General features: G+C 31.3%; 1 protein-coding gene across 3 annotated transcripts in view; it reads left to right on the forward strand.

The window, feature by feature from the left end:
* LOC118198018 (flotillin-2-like) overlaps nt 1–17,886 on the forward strand; it is a 90,598-nt gene that overhangs the window by 52,522 nt on the left and 20,190 nt on the right. For all 3 annotated transcript variants that reach the window (XM_035369606.2, XM_035369607.2, XM_085816442.1), the window contains 2 exons: nt 186–369; nt 8,145–8,291. In XM_035369606.2, coding sequence (XP_035225497.1) covers nt 186–369; nt 8,145–8,291 — 331 coding nt within the window. The remainder of the gene's footprint in view (nt 1–185; nt 370–8,144; nt 8,292–17,886) is intronic.

Below are 17,886 nucleotides of genomic sequence, written 5' to 3' on the forward strand. Positions count from 1 at the left end.
ATTAGAATTTGATATTTTGTTTTACAGAATAAGGTGTTAAAAATGTTCATGTAAAATTTAACATTTTATCCTATAAAATTGCTATTCTGTCTTTTTATTAAAATTTTTGTGGCTCACCACTGAATACTACATAATGAAATTTTTTTATTGGAGCTGTTGTTTAAAGATATATTGTTCTGGTCCAGAACACAGACAATGGAAGTTGCTCGTGCTGAAGCAGAAAAAATCAAGATGATTGGTACTGCAGAAGCCTATGCTATTGAATCAGTAGGCAAAGCAGAAGCAGAGGGAATGCGAATGAAAGCTGCAGCCTACAAAGGTTATGGAGATGCTGCTATAATGAGTTCTGTTCTGGAAGTTCTTCCTAAGGTATTTTAAGTGTTTATATCGACTATAATTTTCAGTCCCTTTCTCAAAACATTTATAATTTTTATATCTACCTGTTGTTGTGTTATAAAGTTTGATATGTTTCACAATCACAATTATTAATCAAACTATGTAGACATTAAGTGAATTATTGTCTAGTCCACTTCCCCAACTGTTTAACCCTTTGCGGCATGGTGGGTCAATATATGTCCCACCTAATTAATATTTATTTTCTCAGTTAGCAATTTCCGTTAGAAATTTTCTAATCTTTTAAAAATAATCTATTTTAGCTATTATTTTTCTCAGTAGATGTTACTACTATACCAGGGCTTAAGTTTATAAGCAAAAAATATTCAAAATAGGATCACAAGAGTGATATCCATGTATCTCGCATTTTTCAATATTTTAAAAATTTTGGTATACAATTTATGATATGTATGATTCTTTTTAATATTCAGAGGTATTTTATTTTAAAAAATCTTAATTGGTTTCAATATTTTATAACATTAATTTTGCAGTTGAAATAAGTGGGTTAAAATTTGTCCCACCACACACTTGAATTTCCGCTCAATAGATGGCAGCACTCACGATTATTTTTTCTTTTCTTTTTTTCATCTACTTTTTTCGTGATTGTGCGCGCTTTTACATCCGTTGTATGCTCTGATGTGCTAAAATGTCTAGAAAAAAATTAACAACTCAGGAAGCTTTGGATCTTTTTGCTGAATTGCCATCCGATTGCGACTCAAATGCTTCAGATGTCAGTTCTGATTCAGATGAAATTGAAATCCAGAAGAGAATAACTGAGGTTGAAGTTATTGCTGAAGAAGAAAGGGAAGTAGTTATAGTTTGTTTCGCTTTTTAAAGACACAGACTTATCTATGCATGTGGCACTGTAAATATGGATCGGAAGTATCTACCCAAAAATTTAAAAGACAAATTTATGTCAAGAGAATATATAGACTTTTCAATTAGCGATGATTAAATTTTTTGCATAAAATGGAAGGATAAAAGATCCGTTTCTGTCCTGTCTTGCTTGGAAAAGGCAACTGAAATGAAAGAAATTAATAGAAAAGAATGAGATGGAAAGCCAAAAAAAAAAAAAAAAGTACTGTGCCCAAACAGCATTATTCCATACAATAAGAATATGGGATATGTCGACTGATTGATCAACTGAAAGGACTATATGAAATAGACCGCAAAAGCAAGAAATGGTGGCACATGATTTTTTTTTACTTTTTAGATGCGAGTATAGTAAACACATTTATTCAAGTTTGTTCTCGAACCTGATCATGATGTAAAAACAATGAAAGATTTTTTTCTCTCAGTTATAGAAGGTCTAATGGCACTTGCAGGCAAGAAAGACCTGAAAAGAAAACTGAAATCCCCAGTTCAAATAAAAATTAAAAACTCGTTCGTACAACCAGAAAAGAGACTAAAAAATGTAAGTAAAACGCCAAAGAGAACGAGCAGGAGAAGATGTGCATATTGCAGCATATCGAAAGAAGAACGACGAACATTTTGGATGTGTGAAACATGTGAAGTGCCTCTATGCTTACAAAAGAATGAAACAACATGTTTTTCAAAGTTTCATGAAAAATGACTTTTTTTCAATTTTAATCATATATAAATGTTTTTGAATCAAGTGCCAATTTTAATATTTTATTTAGTACGAGTATCAAATTTTAATCTTAAAATAATATTCAAGAAAATATTTTCTTTTGTTCCTAAAATTTAAAAATATTAAATATATACTACAGTCTTTAATCAGCAGTGTCTTTAATCCGGACTCGTCGGGACTTCGGCGATTCCGGATTATCGATTTTTCCAGATTATAGATCATCAGTTTAAATCTGGTAAGATGGCATGCAGAAATTATAAAATTAAAAATATGAAACCGTAATTTATAAAATAATGAGCAATTATGATCTAAAGGGTATCCAAATTTACCAAAAAAGAAGCCTAATATTTATTTGTTTACTTTATTAAACATTTCTTTTAACGCACGGATGCGTAAAGCATACCTTACTCATAGCCGAAATTAGAAAATTGCAACCAGAAAACTATGTGATTTGTATTCGTGATATTTATAATGACGAGGAATTTGATTTAAATCATATCAAAGACAGAGTACATCGAAATTAAATACTACATTTAGTAAGGAATTATAAGCCGACTAAAATAAAAACATCTGCCCTGAAGATAACGATAGTGTTGACAGATCAACTTCCAGTTCATTGAGCGCCGCGACGTGCCCCCCCCCCCCCGCGCAGAGCAGTGTGAAATTGATAAACAGATTTCGGAACGGTTAGATAAACAAAGGATATGCTTTTATCCATTTTTTGTAGCAATTCGTTTTTTTGTTTGATGGACATCGAAACATACTTTCGTTTTCTAGATCCTTTGGGAGCTCCAGCATCGGAAATTCTATTTGACATAATCGAAAGTTCAAGCTTACTTTTAGAAAATTGCTCTTACAGTCTGCAAAAAATAATAAGCCGGATCCAATTTGAAGATTAAGGAACAATGCAATTATCAACATTAACTGAAATAGATAATTAGATAATTTTAGCTTTTACCGTCCGTTATACATTAAACGCGCACGCGAAAACGTATTCTGCACTTGCGCAGATGCATATGCGCAGTCGTAAATGTCTTGCGTGCACGAGTAAAACGCCTATGCGCATGCGCAGAAAGATTTTAGCTTTGAGGTCCGGATTATAGATCATTCCGGATTACGGGTGTCCAAATTAACGACTTTTGACTGTATATGCAAAATTTTACAAGTCATGCATATATGCAATAAGTACAAAAAGCATTTTAGTGTGTTTATTATGAATATTTTGGAATGCACGCTTTATTTTGTTTATTCATTCCACATTTTTTTTCCTGCTATACACCAATATGCTATAAGACATGTGCTAGTTGCATGGTGGGACAAACGGTATCCCACCTTCCACCGTAAAAAATAAAAGCTCAGAATTTTTTTCAAGCCTTAAAGGCACTTAAGTAAGTCCATCTGACTTATTCTAAGGCATTTTTTTAAAGATTAAAATATATTTTAAATATGCGTGTCGCAAAGGGTTAAAGTGAGAAATGCAAGTCCAATTATATTTTAAAAAATGTCATTATGCAACTTCTGCTGTCAGAAGTTGAGCAGAAGTTGCTGTGGCTTTCATCTACACTTGTATCTTATCCACAATGTATCCAAATCTCTCCATGGAAATTACTTCTATTGGTGAAGCCTGTGATGTTCAGGGTGACAGACCAAACACTGAACACTGTAAAGTTTCATTTAAGTGCCACTGTAAAGTTTGATGTGTTTTGCGATCACTAATTACTGTTAAAAAACTTTTTGTAGATGTTAAGTGAATTATCGCTAGGTCTGAAATAACAGTAAAGACTTGAAAGAGGCACAGAAGACCCTTTATTTGAAACTGAGGAAAAATAGCAGGCACACTTGATGCTTAGAACTCAGCCTGCACTTGTTGTGAGGTAATTTAAATAATAGTTAAATGTAAAATTTAAATGAGCTAGTAGCAAAAGGCTACACAGATCAAATTAATACAAAGTTGGTTCACAATCTCATTGGCGAGGTTATTCAAATATCAGCAATTAATTAACATAAAGGAATTTTGCAATGTATGTGATTAAATTGTGTTAAAACATTCATAGTATTTAATGGTGATATAGTATATATATATATATATTTTATTTCAAAATTTTCCAGTATTGCAATATTGTTGACTAGGTAGATGAACACGGGAAATGGGCACTTTATGAAGTATTTCATTTTCATTAAATAAACAGAATACGTGTTATTTTGTGAGGTTTTTCAATAAGTAGTGGGATTAAATTTTCATAAGAAATCCAGAACAACAGTATCTGTTTTAGGCAAATAATCTTAATAGAGTGTTTTCCAGTTATACATACTTTCATATATACCTTTAGAAATGTGTAAAATCTCTAACCAAATACAGATCCAAGTCTTTGCAGGCTGAATTGACAGAATAAATAAGAGAATAAAAACCTCTGTTAATAATTTAAACTTTTCCTCAGCTTTATTTACTTTAGATATATTGTATATCAATTGTACCTTAATGATTAATGTACAGTTAATTGTGTAGTGGGAACTACAGAATTAAGCTTTCAAAAACTGTGCAATGTACCGACTAAAGTAACTTTATTTTAATTTTAAAAATATATTTATTAATGCAAAAATAGTTAAAATATTTAGTAATGCTATATATAATATATTTATTAATGCAAATAGAAAAATAGTTGTTTCATCTTAATATAAGAAAGATTATTCTCTTAGATTGTTTTAATATTGATAACAAATATTTTTACGCTAATTTTTTATGTACAATATTTAACCCTTTGCGTTCAACGCCCTTTTTCACTCCAGCAAACCAGCAATTCAAGACAATTTTCTGCATATTTGGTGAATTTCCTACAGCTCACTTAAATTATTTCACACACCATTTAAAGAAATCTAATGATTCTTTTATATCTAAAAATCCTAGTGGTCCTACTGTTGTTTAGCTTTGTACAAAATATATTTTTTGCAGTATTTCTTCGGAATTTGTGCAAGTTATCCATTCTGAATTTTTTGTCTCTTCTGTGGAACCACTGGTGATATCACCTTGAATATCTGTTAAGTCTGATTCTTTGCATTCTTGCACCTCTTAATTCACTGCTATCTTCATCACTGCTTTCCTGCTCTCTGTCATTATGTAGTCTATGCATAGATATAATTCGTATTTCATCAATGAAAAATGGAACTCATCTTAACTTGAACTGATTTCTTCATCTTATTATATGTTTACTGGGCCCCATAATTTAGAAAATAATATTTTTATTGCCATGACTGTTGAGTTCAAACATAAGAGAGATGCATATATAATTATAAATTTAAAATGAGTATTTAAGTTTAAGATTGACTGTTTTTTACTTCCTTGTACGATTACAATACAATTACTTCGATACAATACTTTGTAATCGCGAAAAGTTTTACGCAGCATATTTCAACCAAAACATCCATTTTGACTGCTTTCGAATGCAATTCAACAATGTTTTTGCGTGATATCTGTAAATAAAGAGAGAATAAAAGACTTTTCCTCCAAAAATTTATAAAACTGCCTTAAAATGAATTATGAAGAGAATTTTTCATGGCGTCTGTACGAATGTATGTACGTATCTCACATAACTCAAAAACGAGTAGCCTCAGAACGTTGAAATAAATCATGCTTAATCCTATCTGGAATTTTTTAGATGAAATAAGTGTTTAAGATTTACTTCGTAATTTTTAATACAGATATTTTGAGTTTTTATGTATTTTTGCCTTGTCGTGAAGTGAGAACTGAATTAATTGAATGTGAAATACTCAATCGTGTGTGAAAAACTGTTTCTTTTTTGTTTTGTTTGCTTAATTTCTTTTATACATCATTCTAGCTTTATTATAGTATTTGAATAGAACATGTGGCAATGATTAGATAATTCTTTAAATGATATAACTTTTGGGCATTCTGAGTTATAATATGAACGAAATATAATACTGTTAAGTGAACCTAGCGCCAGAGTGTCACTGTGGTAAACAAATAGAGTGAATTTTAAAGAATGCATTTATTCTATTGTGGTTTATGCGCTGTCGGCGAAGTAGATGTAATTCAATCCAATAAGTTTAAACGAAATGCAAGAAAAAATGTGTATAGTTTAATACTCCGTACAAGGAAGTCATGCGGTGTACACATCAGGTTTTTTTACTTCCTTGTACGAAGTAAAAAGGAAGTATTGTAATCGCGAAAAGTTTCAGGCAGCATATTTCAACAAAAATATCCATTTTGACCACTTTTGAATGCAATTTAACGATGTTTTTGCGTGATATTTGTATGTAAGGACAGAATAAAAGACTCTTTTCCTCCAAAAAAAAATATGAAACTGCTTTAAAATGAATTCTGAAGAGAATTTTTCATGGCGTCTGTATGAACGTATGTACGAACGTATCTCGCATAACTCAAAAACGAGTAGCCTCACAACGTTGAAATTTTGTATATAAGACTACTATAACATGTAGATGTGCACCTCGTATTTTGGTTGCAATCGGCTGTGCCAAACATATATAAATATATTTATATATATATCCACTCTACTCGGCTCAATGATCTCAGTTTCTTTACTCTTATATGTTTGTAAATTTCACATATTTTGCTTTAAAAATGATTGAATTATGTTGTTTTTATCTTCCGGTTAAGGTTTTTATGCCTTTAGTAAATCTGTACGCAATATTTTTAGAGTTATCAACAATTTAAAAGTTGTTTAAGTGCCGCTAAGCCTAATAATTTTTTTGATGGCGCCATTGCTTGTTTACATTTGAAATGGCAGAGTAGTGAATTTGTTGCCATTCTAGAGAAACGTAGCTTCGCAACAACAAAGATAATGCCTTCATTTATTATTGCAATTTAAATCATGCTTAATTCTTTCTGGAATTTTTTCGAGGAAATAAGTGCTTAAGATTTATTTAATTTTTAATAATTAGTGATTTACTTTTTAATAATTAGTAATTTTTAATACAGATATTTTGAGTTTTTATTTATTTTTGCCTTGCCGCAAAGTGAGAACTGAATTAATTGAATGAGAAATACTCAATCGTCTGTGAAAAGCTGTTTCTTTTTTGTTTTGTTTGCTTAATTTCTTTTATACATCGTTCTAGCTTTATTATAGTATTTGAATAGAACATGTGGCAACGATTAGATAATTCTTTAAATGGTATAAATTTTGTGCATTCTGAGTTATAATATGAACGAAATATAATACTGTTAAGTGAACCTAGCACCAGAGTGTCGCTATGGTAAACAAATAGAGTGAATTTTAATGAATGCATTTATTCTATTGTGTTTTATGCACTGTCGGCGAAGAAGATTTAATTAAATCCAATAAGTTTAAACGAAATGCAAGAAAAAATGTGTATAATTTAATATTCCATTCAAGGAAGTCATGTGGTGTACACATCATATTTTTATACACATGTATTGTTGAATTATACTCATGAAGTAATATACCCAACAAAACCTAAATAAACATTATTACTGCTCAAATTATCACGGCAAACTGAGTGGTGATTGAGAGTCACCTTCAGTGTTATCACATCAAACCAAGGGTCACCTCTGAAGTTGCTGCATCAAATCAGATGGTGACCGAGAGTCACCTTTTAAATGCAAAGGTTTTATAATGTACTAAGATGTAACAATTTTTAGAGAACTCAAGTTGTGCAGAGCTTGTAAAATCATATTATACTTTCCAAATTCTGAGTCTCAAGCACTCTTTAAAAAATTTTATAAGAAGTTGCATTTATTGTTGTGGCTGGAATTTGCTTAGAAAATAGAGGAATTCATGGCTGTGGAATTTTATGGAAATGTCAAATATTCTTTTACTTAAAAGCTTTGAAGATATTCTTATATTTATGAATAATATTTGGTTATTTTACTTCAGATTTAAAATCTGTTATACGGTTTTTCTTACTGCTCTTTTGAATAAGATGAACTTAAGATAAAAATGAAAATAAAATGCACAAGTATACCCTATCTTACATGAAAGCATTTCATCTTACACATTTTCAGTAAATGTGCTTTTGTGGTTAAAGTGTTTTTATTAAAAACTGAAAATATTTATTAGTTTATTGAAATATTTCATGTGATAAGATATTTTTTGTTAAGCTGGGTTTGTATAAATTATATTTAAATTCCCCATCTGAAATTTTACTAACTGAATTGTATTTTCAGGTAGCAGCAGAAGTTTGTGCACCATTGGCAAAAACTGGAGACATAGTTTTAATTGGTGAAACAAATAAAGTAGCATCTGAAGTAACAAAATTAGCCAGTCAATTACCACCTACTGTGCATTCTCTCACTGGGGTGGATTTATCTAAGGTAATGTTATTTTGACTTCAAAGTTGATTTCTGTCTTATCTTATATAGAAATTTTTTATTTATTTATAACTAGAAGCTGTTTCCTGAATTGTTATTCCATTGCTAGTTTGTCAAATAGTTTCAAAATTTGAGAAAGTTATGCCTCATGATTTAAATAATAATACAGAATTACTTAGGAAAGAATAAGTATCTCTCAATTCTAAAGGAAAAGGCCAATAAGATTATCTTAATTTTTTTCCCTATGTAATGTTGTGTGAATTACATTTGGCTGAAATAGTTAATATTAGTTTTATTTATGCATTTTAATATATTCTGCCTGAAATTACATAACAGTTAGTTTATGCATCTTGCTTGTAAGTGTTCTTGTATTTTTGATTATGAAATATATATTGGATGCTTTAGTACTTCCAATGGTTATTTTGTGTTTCTCTATTCACTGTTACTTTTTAATAGTATATTTTCAGCATCATTCCAGAATTACAAATGTGTATTTTTATATGTTTTTGACCTAGTACATTTTGTAAATTCTTTTCTTAATGTTTTATGTTATAATGTATGTAATGTAAATGAATTTTAAATGCTTATTTTGATACCCATCAGCTAAGTATTGTTATAAATTTATACTTTTTGATTTTCAGAACTGATCAGTATCATGTAGTGTTAGAACAATAATGTCTTTTTATCCATTGAAACTTCTTTATTTTTGCAATCAGCAATTTTGTGTGATATTAGAATAATAATATCTTTTCACCCATATATTTGGAATTTGAAATATGTTGAGAGAAAAAGATAGTCTGGAAAAGAGTGCCTCATTATTTAGAAATTTAAGCATTTTTCATATGTGTTGTATTATTATTGAACAGCAGATACAAATATTATAATTTAGATACAAAACTTGATTGTGGTAAACTTATTTCCATAACAATATTATTAACTTAAAAAAAAAAAAGAAGAAATAATATCAGTTATAAATGCACATTTTTGTTGCTTTTAATATCTGTATGTTTCACAGTTTAATATTTTATTGTTACATGCGTACGGATTCGTAATGGATTGAATGCATACAGAACTGATGATAGCTTGATGAAATTTATTTTCCCAAAAGAAACCTTTTACAGTTCTGGAACTTTTCTTAAAAGTACTTGTGCAGCTCTTCTCAGTATGACAGAGTACAATCAGTAGTTATCACTTCCAGCTACTAAGAGTGTAAAACACAAGACAGTATAAATGTATGTACAAGACAGTATAAAATCAAATGTTCAAATTCACATAGTGATCTCTCAGTACTCTGAACTAAATTGATGGTTTTTCTAGTCTTATATAGTTTTCCCCTGATGCTTGAGAAACTTTCAGTACCTTCAGTTTCTCAAAATTGCTAGAAGGCATACACAATTACAGTTACATATGGCAGAATGCAGTTACTTAAGGATCAAACCCGTTGCAGTTACATAGGTGTAGTACCAAAATGTTGCTAAACAGTCCCCAGATTTGGTGACAAAAATTAGTCAACTGGACAATGGCCAGTTTGATTCTATCTTTGGCAACAAAGCCATTTACCTCAATGTTAAATGGACTTGCTGTGTAACCTTATTTTTCTGGCAAAGCTTTGCATTGCATTTTTTAGGTCTTTCATGTTATGTTACACAGGAGATAGCACAATTCACATATAATGTGACTAAAATTATTTACATATATACAGAGTTCTTAATGATGTTAATATCCTGAATAGATACTTGATTTTATCAAATTATCCAGTGCTACATTAGATGAATGCTTCAAATAAGTTAGCAATCATACACTTTCTTGTCCACTGTAATTTAATTAACAATTTTCCATCTGTAAACTTGCCTTACAAGGCTCATAAATTTATTTTTCATCTAGTTCTGGTATAAAAAAGAGGTATGCATATTTTCTAGCATGACATAAAAAAGAATTACATTATTTAGTTGCTTAACCTAATTTCCATCATTAATCACATCAATAGGCCACTGAAGTGGTCATAAGTAGGCAGTGTACCACTGCTATTATTTGTTTGTCATTAGGCAGTCAAAGCTATACAGTTGCGAAGATCAATGAATAACTACTAGTGATCCAAGCTGTATTGTAGTTTGATTGGCAATATCCTAAGTGAGGGAATCCTCTGTTTAGGAGGATCAATCCTCTGTTAGGGAGTATTTTATACCTAGTTCATTTTGAAAAAGAAGAGACTGACATATTCATTTGATGATGTTAGGCATGGTTATGTTAACATATTTTCGAACACTTAACAAATCTAATTCATTTCCTTTCAACTAAGCAACACTAACAAGAACTTCTGCATTATTGCATACTAATCTCTCAGGTATTTACATTTTCCCATCGAATACTATGTAATTTGGCAGAGATCCCACCAAATTGTAGTATGGTTGAATCTAGATCCAGAAAATACCACTACTGATAGTAAAGAAAGTGACAGAGAGGTTACTGAAAACGAAAAAAATTTGATTGCCAGGTTAGTCGGAATTCTCAATACAGCAATAACAGGACTTCAACAATATAATAGAACAAGAAATTATGTCTGTCTACAGAATTAAAGAGAAAATATTAGCACAAAAATGAAGCAACTTACATTGAAAGAAATGTTTAATAAAGTAAACAAATTAAGCTTTTTTATTGTAAATTTTGTTACCCTTTAAATCACAAATGCTTGATTATTTCATAAATCATAATTTCATATTTTTAATTTTATAATTTCTACATGCCACCTTAACTAGATTTAAACTAATGATCTAATAACCAGAAAAATCCCAAATCCGGAATGATGCATTACTGGTTTCACTGTTCTACCCTATGCTAGTAGTCAGAGGAACAGTTTCTCTGGAAGATTTTTGGACTAAATTATCCAACTCAAGTCTGTACTGGTGTCAAAAATTTGGAAGTCTCTTCTTATGTGAGCAAGTCCATCACAACCAAGTATCGGTTTCAAAACACACGCTAGATTCCAGTACACAGGTTTCTTTTTACTTTCTTCCAGTAAAGCTATTAGTTATTCTCTCCCTCCTTTCTGCATGCCTTTGTGGTGTTATGGTATCACACTCAGTGTGTATTCGAGAGTTCCGGTTCGAGTCCCGTCGAATGCATTGCTCATTTTTCATGTCTCCTCTTTTAAAATAACTTAATGACTCTACAGTGTTACACCAAACTAAAAAAGGTGGTTGATGATGATTCTTCACCACCAGGATTTGGCGACTGGGTCTCTGGATACTCTACAGAGAATCTTAATGTGAGTTGTGTCATTTTTTATGGGTATTTCTCATTTGCTCAATCTTTTTTTTATTCACAATATTGAAATCAAAGACTCCTAATTTTGAAATCTCCCACAAAAACATCTTGAGAGTTAATAATGCAACATCTTCAGACATGTATTTAAGTAGTCTAATGTTAACTACTCTTTCACAGTCACATAGTATTATAAGTAGTTCCTCGCAATTTAAGACGGCACAACCTATGTTTTTTCTCATCTGTGTAGCTATGAACTAAACACACCAACCAAGACATGATTAACTCCAGAAGAATAGCTTGATAGACTGCACAAGTGTAAAGAACAACATAAACTTTTCAGCTGTCTCTGAGTTTAAGGGGACCTGCAAGATTTACACCCATGATTCCAAAAATATCTCAAAAATAAAAAAGTAAAATTGTGTACTCTTATCGTTTGGTAAAATTCCTGAAGTTGTGTCACATCTTTTAGGATTAAAACTTTGGTATTTCACACTTCTAATACGGTTTAATATCATCTTATGAGCCTTGAGAATGTAGTACTTTCCTCGCAAAATAGACATCACCACAGAAGCCTTGCATCAGCTCATTATGTGCATTCATTATCAGTAACTTTACTTCTGTGTGATCAGATAGCTATGTAGTAAGAAACTTGGAAGCCCTTAGTACCATCCTGATAAGCAATATTGGTCTTAGATCTAATCAGACCATCACTATCAACTATTGGTCTGAGGTTTTGAATCAATAATATAAAAGCTACATCAGCTCAGGACAAAATTTTGAGGGATTCATTGCCAGTTTTCTTTAACTTTCTAAGTATTCAAGTTAACGAGTAAAATTTTCTTTACAGATGCAAAGTATTTATAATACCAATCGTGAAGTTTATAATCTTTGCTGATAGTGATCAGTACTGAGTTATGGCTTTTTCAACTGGCAAGTTGACCCTTTTTGGCCATGACGATTCTGATTCTAACAGCAATGATGGGTCTTCCATAATTTTGACTGTAAAAACTGTTTAACTAAGCAACTTAAAAAGGGAGGTTGATGCATTTAGCTCTGAAAGGTTATGTCAGCATTCTTCTATTTTTGAAAGTGTTTTGTTGGACTTAATTCCAAATAGAGTTTTCTCATCATACATCTCACTAGTTCCACCTCAAAGCAATTGTCAAATCAGTCCATAGAATGTTCTTAAATCTGGCATATTCAAATCAGAAATGACTGCACTTCCCAAGCATGCTCTGATTAAGCAGGACAATAATTCCAAATGAGGAAAAGTTACATTCTTTAAAGGTGTAACTTTAATGTGTGTTTTCACAAAATTTAGGTTAGGGATGCACAACCTGTGGCCCATGAGCGGTAAACAAGTGGCCCGCCGAGACCTTTTCAAACTTTTTTTGTAATTTGACATATAGGTTGTCTCTAGAAGGGTTTGCGAGCAAAACAAATTTCACCCGTCTTCATTATTCATTATACTCTGTCCCCTTAAAGTGAGATTTGGCACTGAGCCAAGTTCCCGGCATCAACCAAAGCACATGTCCACTGCCTGAACACGAAAATTGCTCCTAGCCTGTAGGACCAACACCTGTAGAAGACTGAGAAAGAGTCTGTGGTATGACATAGCACGAGTGTGTTTGCACGCATGCGCTAGTAAAGTGGAAGAAAAAAAAAATTTGCTGAGATCTGAAGCAGTGCATTCATTTTCTTGGTGTCATTGCACTTTTGGCTTTGTGACTATACATTGTTTTATCATGTGTGGTGTTTATTGTTCTTTTCGAAACCATTAACCCTTTGACGCGCGTGATATTATTTTTATAATTTTTTTTAACTAAAAACTCTAGAAATTGAATATTAGGATCCTAGAGATAAATAATATATGAATTTAAAAAAATCTACTCTTGCCCATTGTTCTCTGGGTGATGGTTGCACTGTGAAACCACTGCACGTCTAGGACTTTGAAATTTACTGATGTAGTAGGGGGGAAAAACTTACCATTTTCCGCGCGCATTTCCAATAAATGACGAAATTTACAGATTTAAAAAAAAAATTTATGAAATTTTTCTATAGCAGTGAAAATATAAGTACCTACATAATAAGGACATTTGGATAAATGGATTAAAAAATTCAATAAAATAAGAATAAAAAAAAACTCAGTTTTTTTTTTTTTTGTGTGTGTGTGTGTGTGTGTGTCACTGTTCAAAGCGTGTTTTGTCTCTTTGGTACATACATAGACCCAAATTGCACATTTTAAATTTCACTGGTATATGTCCAGTTCATCTGGCACATGAAATTTGTTGTTTTTTTTTTTTTTTTATGTTAATGGGGGGTGGGGCTTGGTCTTCTTGGCTTTGTACGGATCGTTCATTTCCCATTCATACTTATTTTATTCCTATTTCGTCCCAAAATATTCAGAAAATATTTTTAATTTAAATAAACTTTTACGCAATTTTTATTTTTAATTATAGGAAAGTATATTTACATTAAATTTAAACCACAGGAAATAATTTATAAAATCACAATACTAGCTTGGGGAGCAAGTGTGTTAATGTCAGAGAAAAGTACTTGGAAAAGAAAGACCTTTTTACTGGGCAGGTGCATGTATTGTTTAGTAATAAAATAACTCTGTGGTTTCAAAGCACTTTATCTATATCCGGGTAAAAATAAACATTCCTATTTGAAAAGCAAGCGAACGTCATTGAGAAGCAAACACCAGTGGTTTCAAGGCGCAACCACCGAGCCTCTAGAGGATTGTAAGCATTGTGACACAATGCTCTAGTGGCGCAGTGGTCGCGTCCTGAAACCACATAGCAAATGCCATACATATAGAGGGGTTTTTTTTATACATATATGCAGTTTAATTTTTTATTGTTTATGATAGAAATCATGATGTGCGATGACTAACTTTTGAAATTTAAGGTTGTTTATATTAATAAAAAGAAGTTATTTTGTCTCATCGAAAACAAATTGTAAAAGGCATCCGATTTGAAGTACTAAGACCTAAAATATGTATGATTCTGAAGTCATTTTGTGTTATTTAGATGTAAAAGATCAGTAACCATTTCATTTTCACTCAAAAATTTCGGGAAAAAGAGGAGAAAAAAAATTCGGAGAATGGTGGTTTCAGGGCGCGACCACCGTACGTCAAAGGGTTAAGAAGTTTCATATTTTGAATATTTCACTTTTTTATTTAAATATTATTTTGAAAGTGGAACTGGCGTAGAATTGTTGCAGTTTTTGTTCGACGTGGCTTTGATAGTTGCCATGATGAATGGATGCAAAATGAAAAGAAAGTTAGCGGACGATAACAGGAAATTTTTGGAGGCCTGGACTTCGAAATATTTTTTTGTGGAGTAAAATAATAGAATGGCATGTTTGATGTGTAACTTTATGATTAGTGTTTGCAAGGAGTAAAATTAACTGGCATTACGACACGAAACATTCAACATTTTCAAAACTTGAGGGAGAGGATCGAAATTATAAAATAGAATCTCTTCGCCGTTCTGTCGTTGCTCAAGGGAATGTATTTACGAAGTCATCTTCACAGTTAGATAACTGTGTTGAAGTTAGTTTGGGAATTGTAGCCTTAATTGCTAAAAGTGGCTGCCCATTTACTGATGGCGATTTTGCAAAGGAATTTATATTGTTGGCTTCTGAAAAAAAAAATGCCCTGAAGCTACGCAGGAATTTAAAAATGTGAATCTCGGCAGAGTGACAATTCAAAGAAGAATTGAAAATTTATCTGATGATGTTACTGAACAATTACAGAATGCTGCCACCAAATTTAAGTACTTTCTTCTAGCAGCTGATGAGTCAACAAATATTACTTCAACAGCTCAGCTTCTTTTGTTTGTTAGAGGAATTACTGAAAATTTTGAAGTAACTGAAGAACTTATTGGAATGAGTTCAAGGAAGGGGCAAACAACTGGAACTGATATTTTATCCTCTGTTTTAAATTTGTGTTTTGCACATAATTTTGATATTGTCATACTTGTTAGTATCACTACTAATAGAGCTCCAGCCATGGTTGGAATTCAGAATGGCATGATGAGTCTGCTGAGAAACCATTTGGATGATAGAGAAAAAGATTTGCTAGGGTAATATTGTATCATGCACCAATAACAGCTATGTGCAAAAGAACTAGGACTTGACCTCCTAATGAAAGTAGTGAGCGATACAATCAATTTTATTTGCTCTCATGGTATAAACCACAGGCAATTTAAAGAAATCCTTGAACACACAGCTGCACCACAGAGTGATCTCATATATTACTCTGAAGTACGATGATTGAATTTGATTGATGAAATAATACCATTCCTTGAAGAAAATGGCAAGCAAACTTGGATGTTACAGGAACCATCTTTCAAGTGTGACTTAGCGTTTTTAGTTGTTGTGACAGCCCATCTGAATGACCTAAACAAAAAATTGGTGGGAAAAAACCAATTCATCAATCACCTGGCCAATGCAATATCTGCTTTCAAACTAAAACTCCAGCTGTTCTCAAAGCAGCTTGGCTGTCAAAATTTTGTCAGTTTACCTTATCTGAAGAAACTCGAAGAAAATTTTCCGGATAAACAACTGGATTATTCAGATCAAATAAAGAGGCTGCTTATTTCTTTTGAAAAGCGCTTTTCAGACTGAGTTGCATACTGTTAAATTTAAACTGTTCAGGGATCCATTTTCTTTTGTAGTCAAAGAAGCTCCAGAAGGTGTTCAAATAGAACTTATCGATTTACAAACTTCTGTCTTATGCAAATCCAGATTCCTTAATTTAGATATTCTGAATTCTTATAGAACTCTACCTTTCGAATTTTTGCGCTTAAAAAATGCAAGCAGATGTGCTACTACATTTGTTAGTACTTATATATGTGAACAAACATTTTCTCTTATGAATCTAAAGTCAAAATTAAGAAATAAACTGACAGATCAACACTTGCAATATGTCTTAAGAATATGAACCACTAACTTTCAAATATATTAAAAATCATTGATAAAATTCAGTCTCAACTATCACACTAATATATTTAACTATGGCTCACACTAATGTATTTAACATTTTATTAAAATATTTGTACACAAGTATTAAATTATCATGCACAAGCATAAACTGTATTTTCCAAGCGGTGTGTTCTGGCCCCAGTTGCGCATGCATGGGAAACCCCATCGCTCTTAGCTTATATACATACATAATGGTCTTTTAATCAATTTAAATTTGATATGGTACATGTCAGTTTTAAAATTTGCTTATGACATTGCAGAATATATGGAAACAATAAATAAGCTAGAAAAATTTATTTTGCTTAAAAATTAATACAACTGTGTTCATTAAATGAATTGAAATTTAAAATGCATTATATGGCATGCATTACATATCAAAATAAATACTTTACATTTTTTACACTTTCCCAGTTATAAGTACAGAGAATTATTTATGCTTACATATAATAACTATAAAAATTTAAAGCTCCTTTTATTTATTTTAAATCTAATGCTTTACACTAAAATTATATTATTCTAATTCATTTCCCATTTGTCATGTGTAGATTGAAATTTATATATTAAAAAAAATTTCAATAACTAATAAACAATCTTTTTAGTAGAGAAAAGGTTAATCAAATAGGAAGAAAAACATGTCATTTTAAAATTAGGCAAAATTGCAACATTTATTTTGGCATAGATTTAACTATTAATAACATTAAATGGCATTAAATAACACTGAATCAATTTCAATGGAAATCAGATTCAGGTCTGTCTTCATGAGAAGGGGGAAAGGCTCTTTTTGCTCCTTAAATATTGTTTGTGTCTGATTGCCCTCAAAATTGATAGTTTTGCTTGAAATGTATGCCAAATTAAGATTGCTGTTTTGCATATATATATATTTTTTTTTTTTTTTTTAATGTTTATTTAAAGACTTTCAGAAGTTGTATTTAATTTAGGGGAAAATTATACAGTATTTTAAGTGAAATGTTTGCAATAAAGTTTCAATTTCAATTTGAAGTAATTAAAATTCATTATCTCCTATATAATTTTACACAGGGAAACATTTAAAATATCAAATAATTGTTAGGAAAAAACGTGGAAATTTTTACTGCATTGTATTTTATAAATTGAGAAAGACTTAAACTTAGGTGGCTCGACTGTTTGGAAACTGTTAAGTCTGTTTGTAGAAAACTTAAGTTTGTTTGTTAGTCTGTCTGTAAAAATAACCAATTGGATGTCCATGGCCAGGGATAGAAGAGCTTGGAATTTGATTCTTATAAAGGAAAGGGCCCATCCTGGGCTGTCTGGCCATTGAAGAAGAAGTACAGTCAAAAGTTGTTAATTCGGACACCCATAATCCGGA

This window comes from Stegodyphus dumicola, chromosome 1 (genome assembly GCF_044657685.1).
Source record: "Stegodyphus dumicola isolate Sdum_Otavi_A_Nest chromosome 1, ASM4465768v1".
NCBI lineage: Eukaryota > Metazoa > Arthropoda > Arachnida > Araneae > Eresidae > Stegodyphus > Stegodyphus dumicola.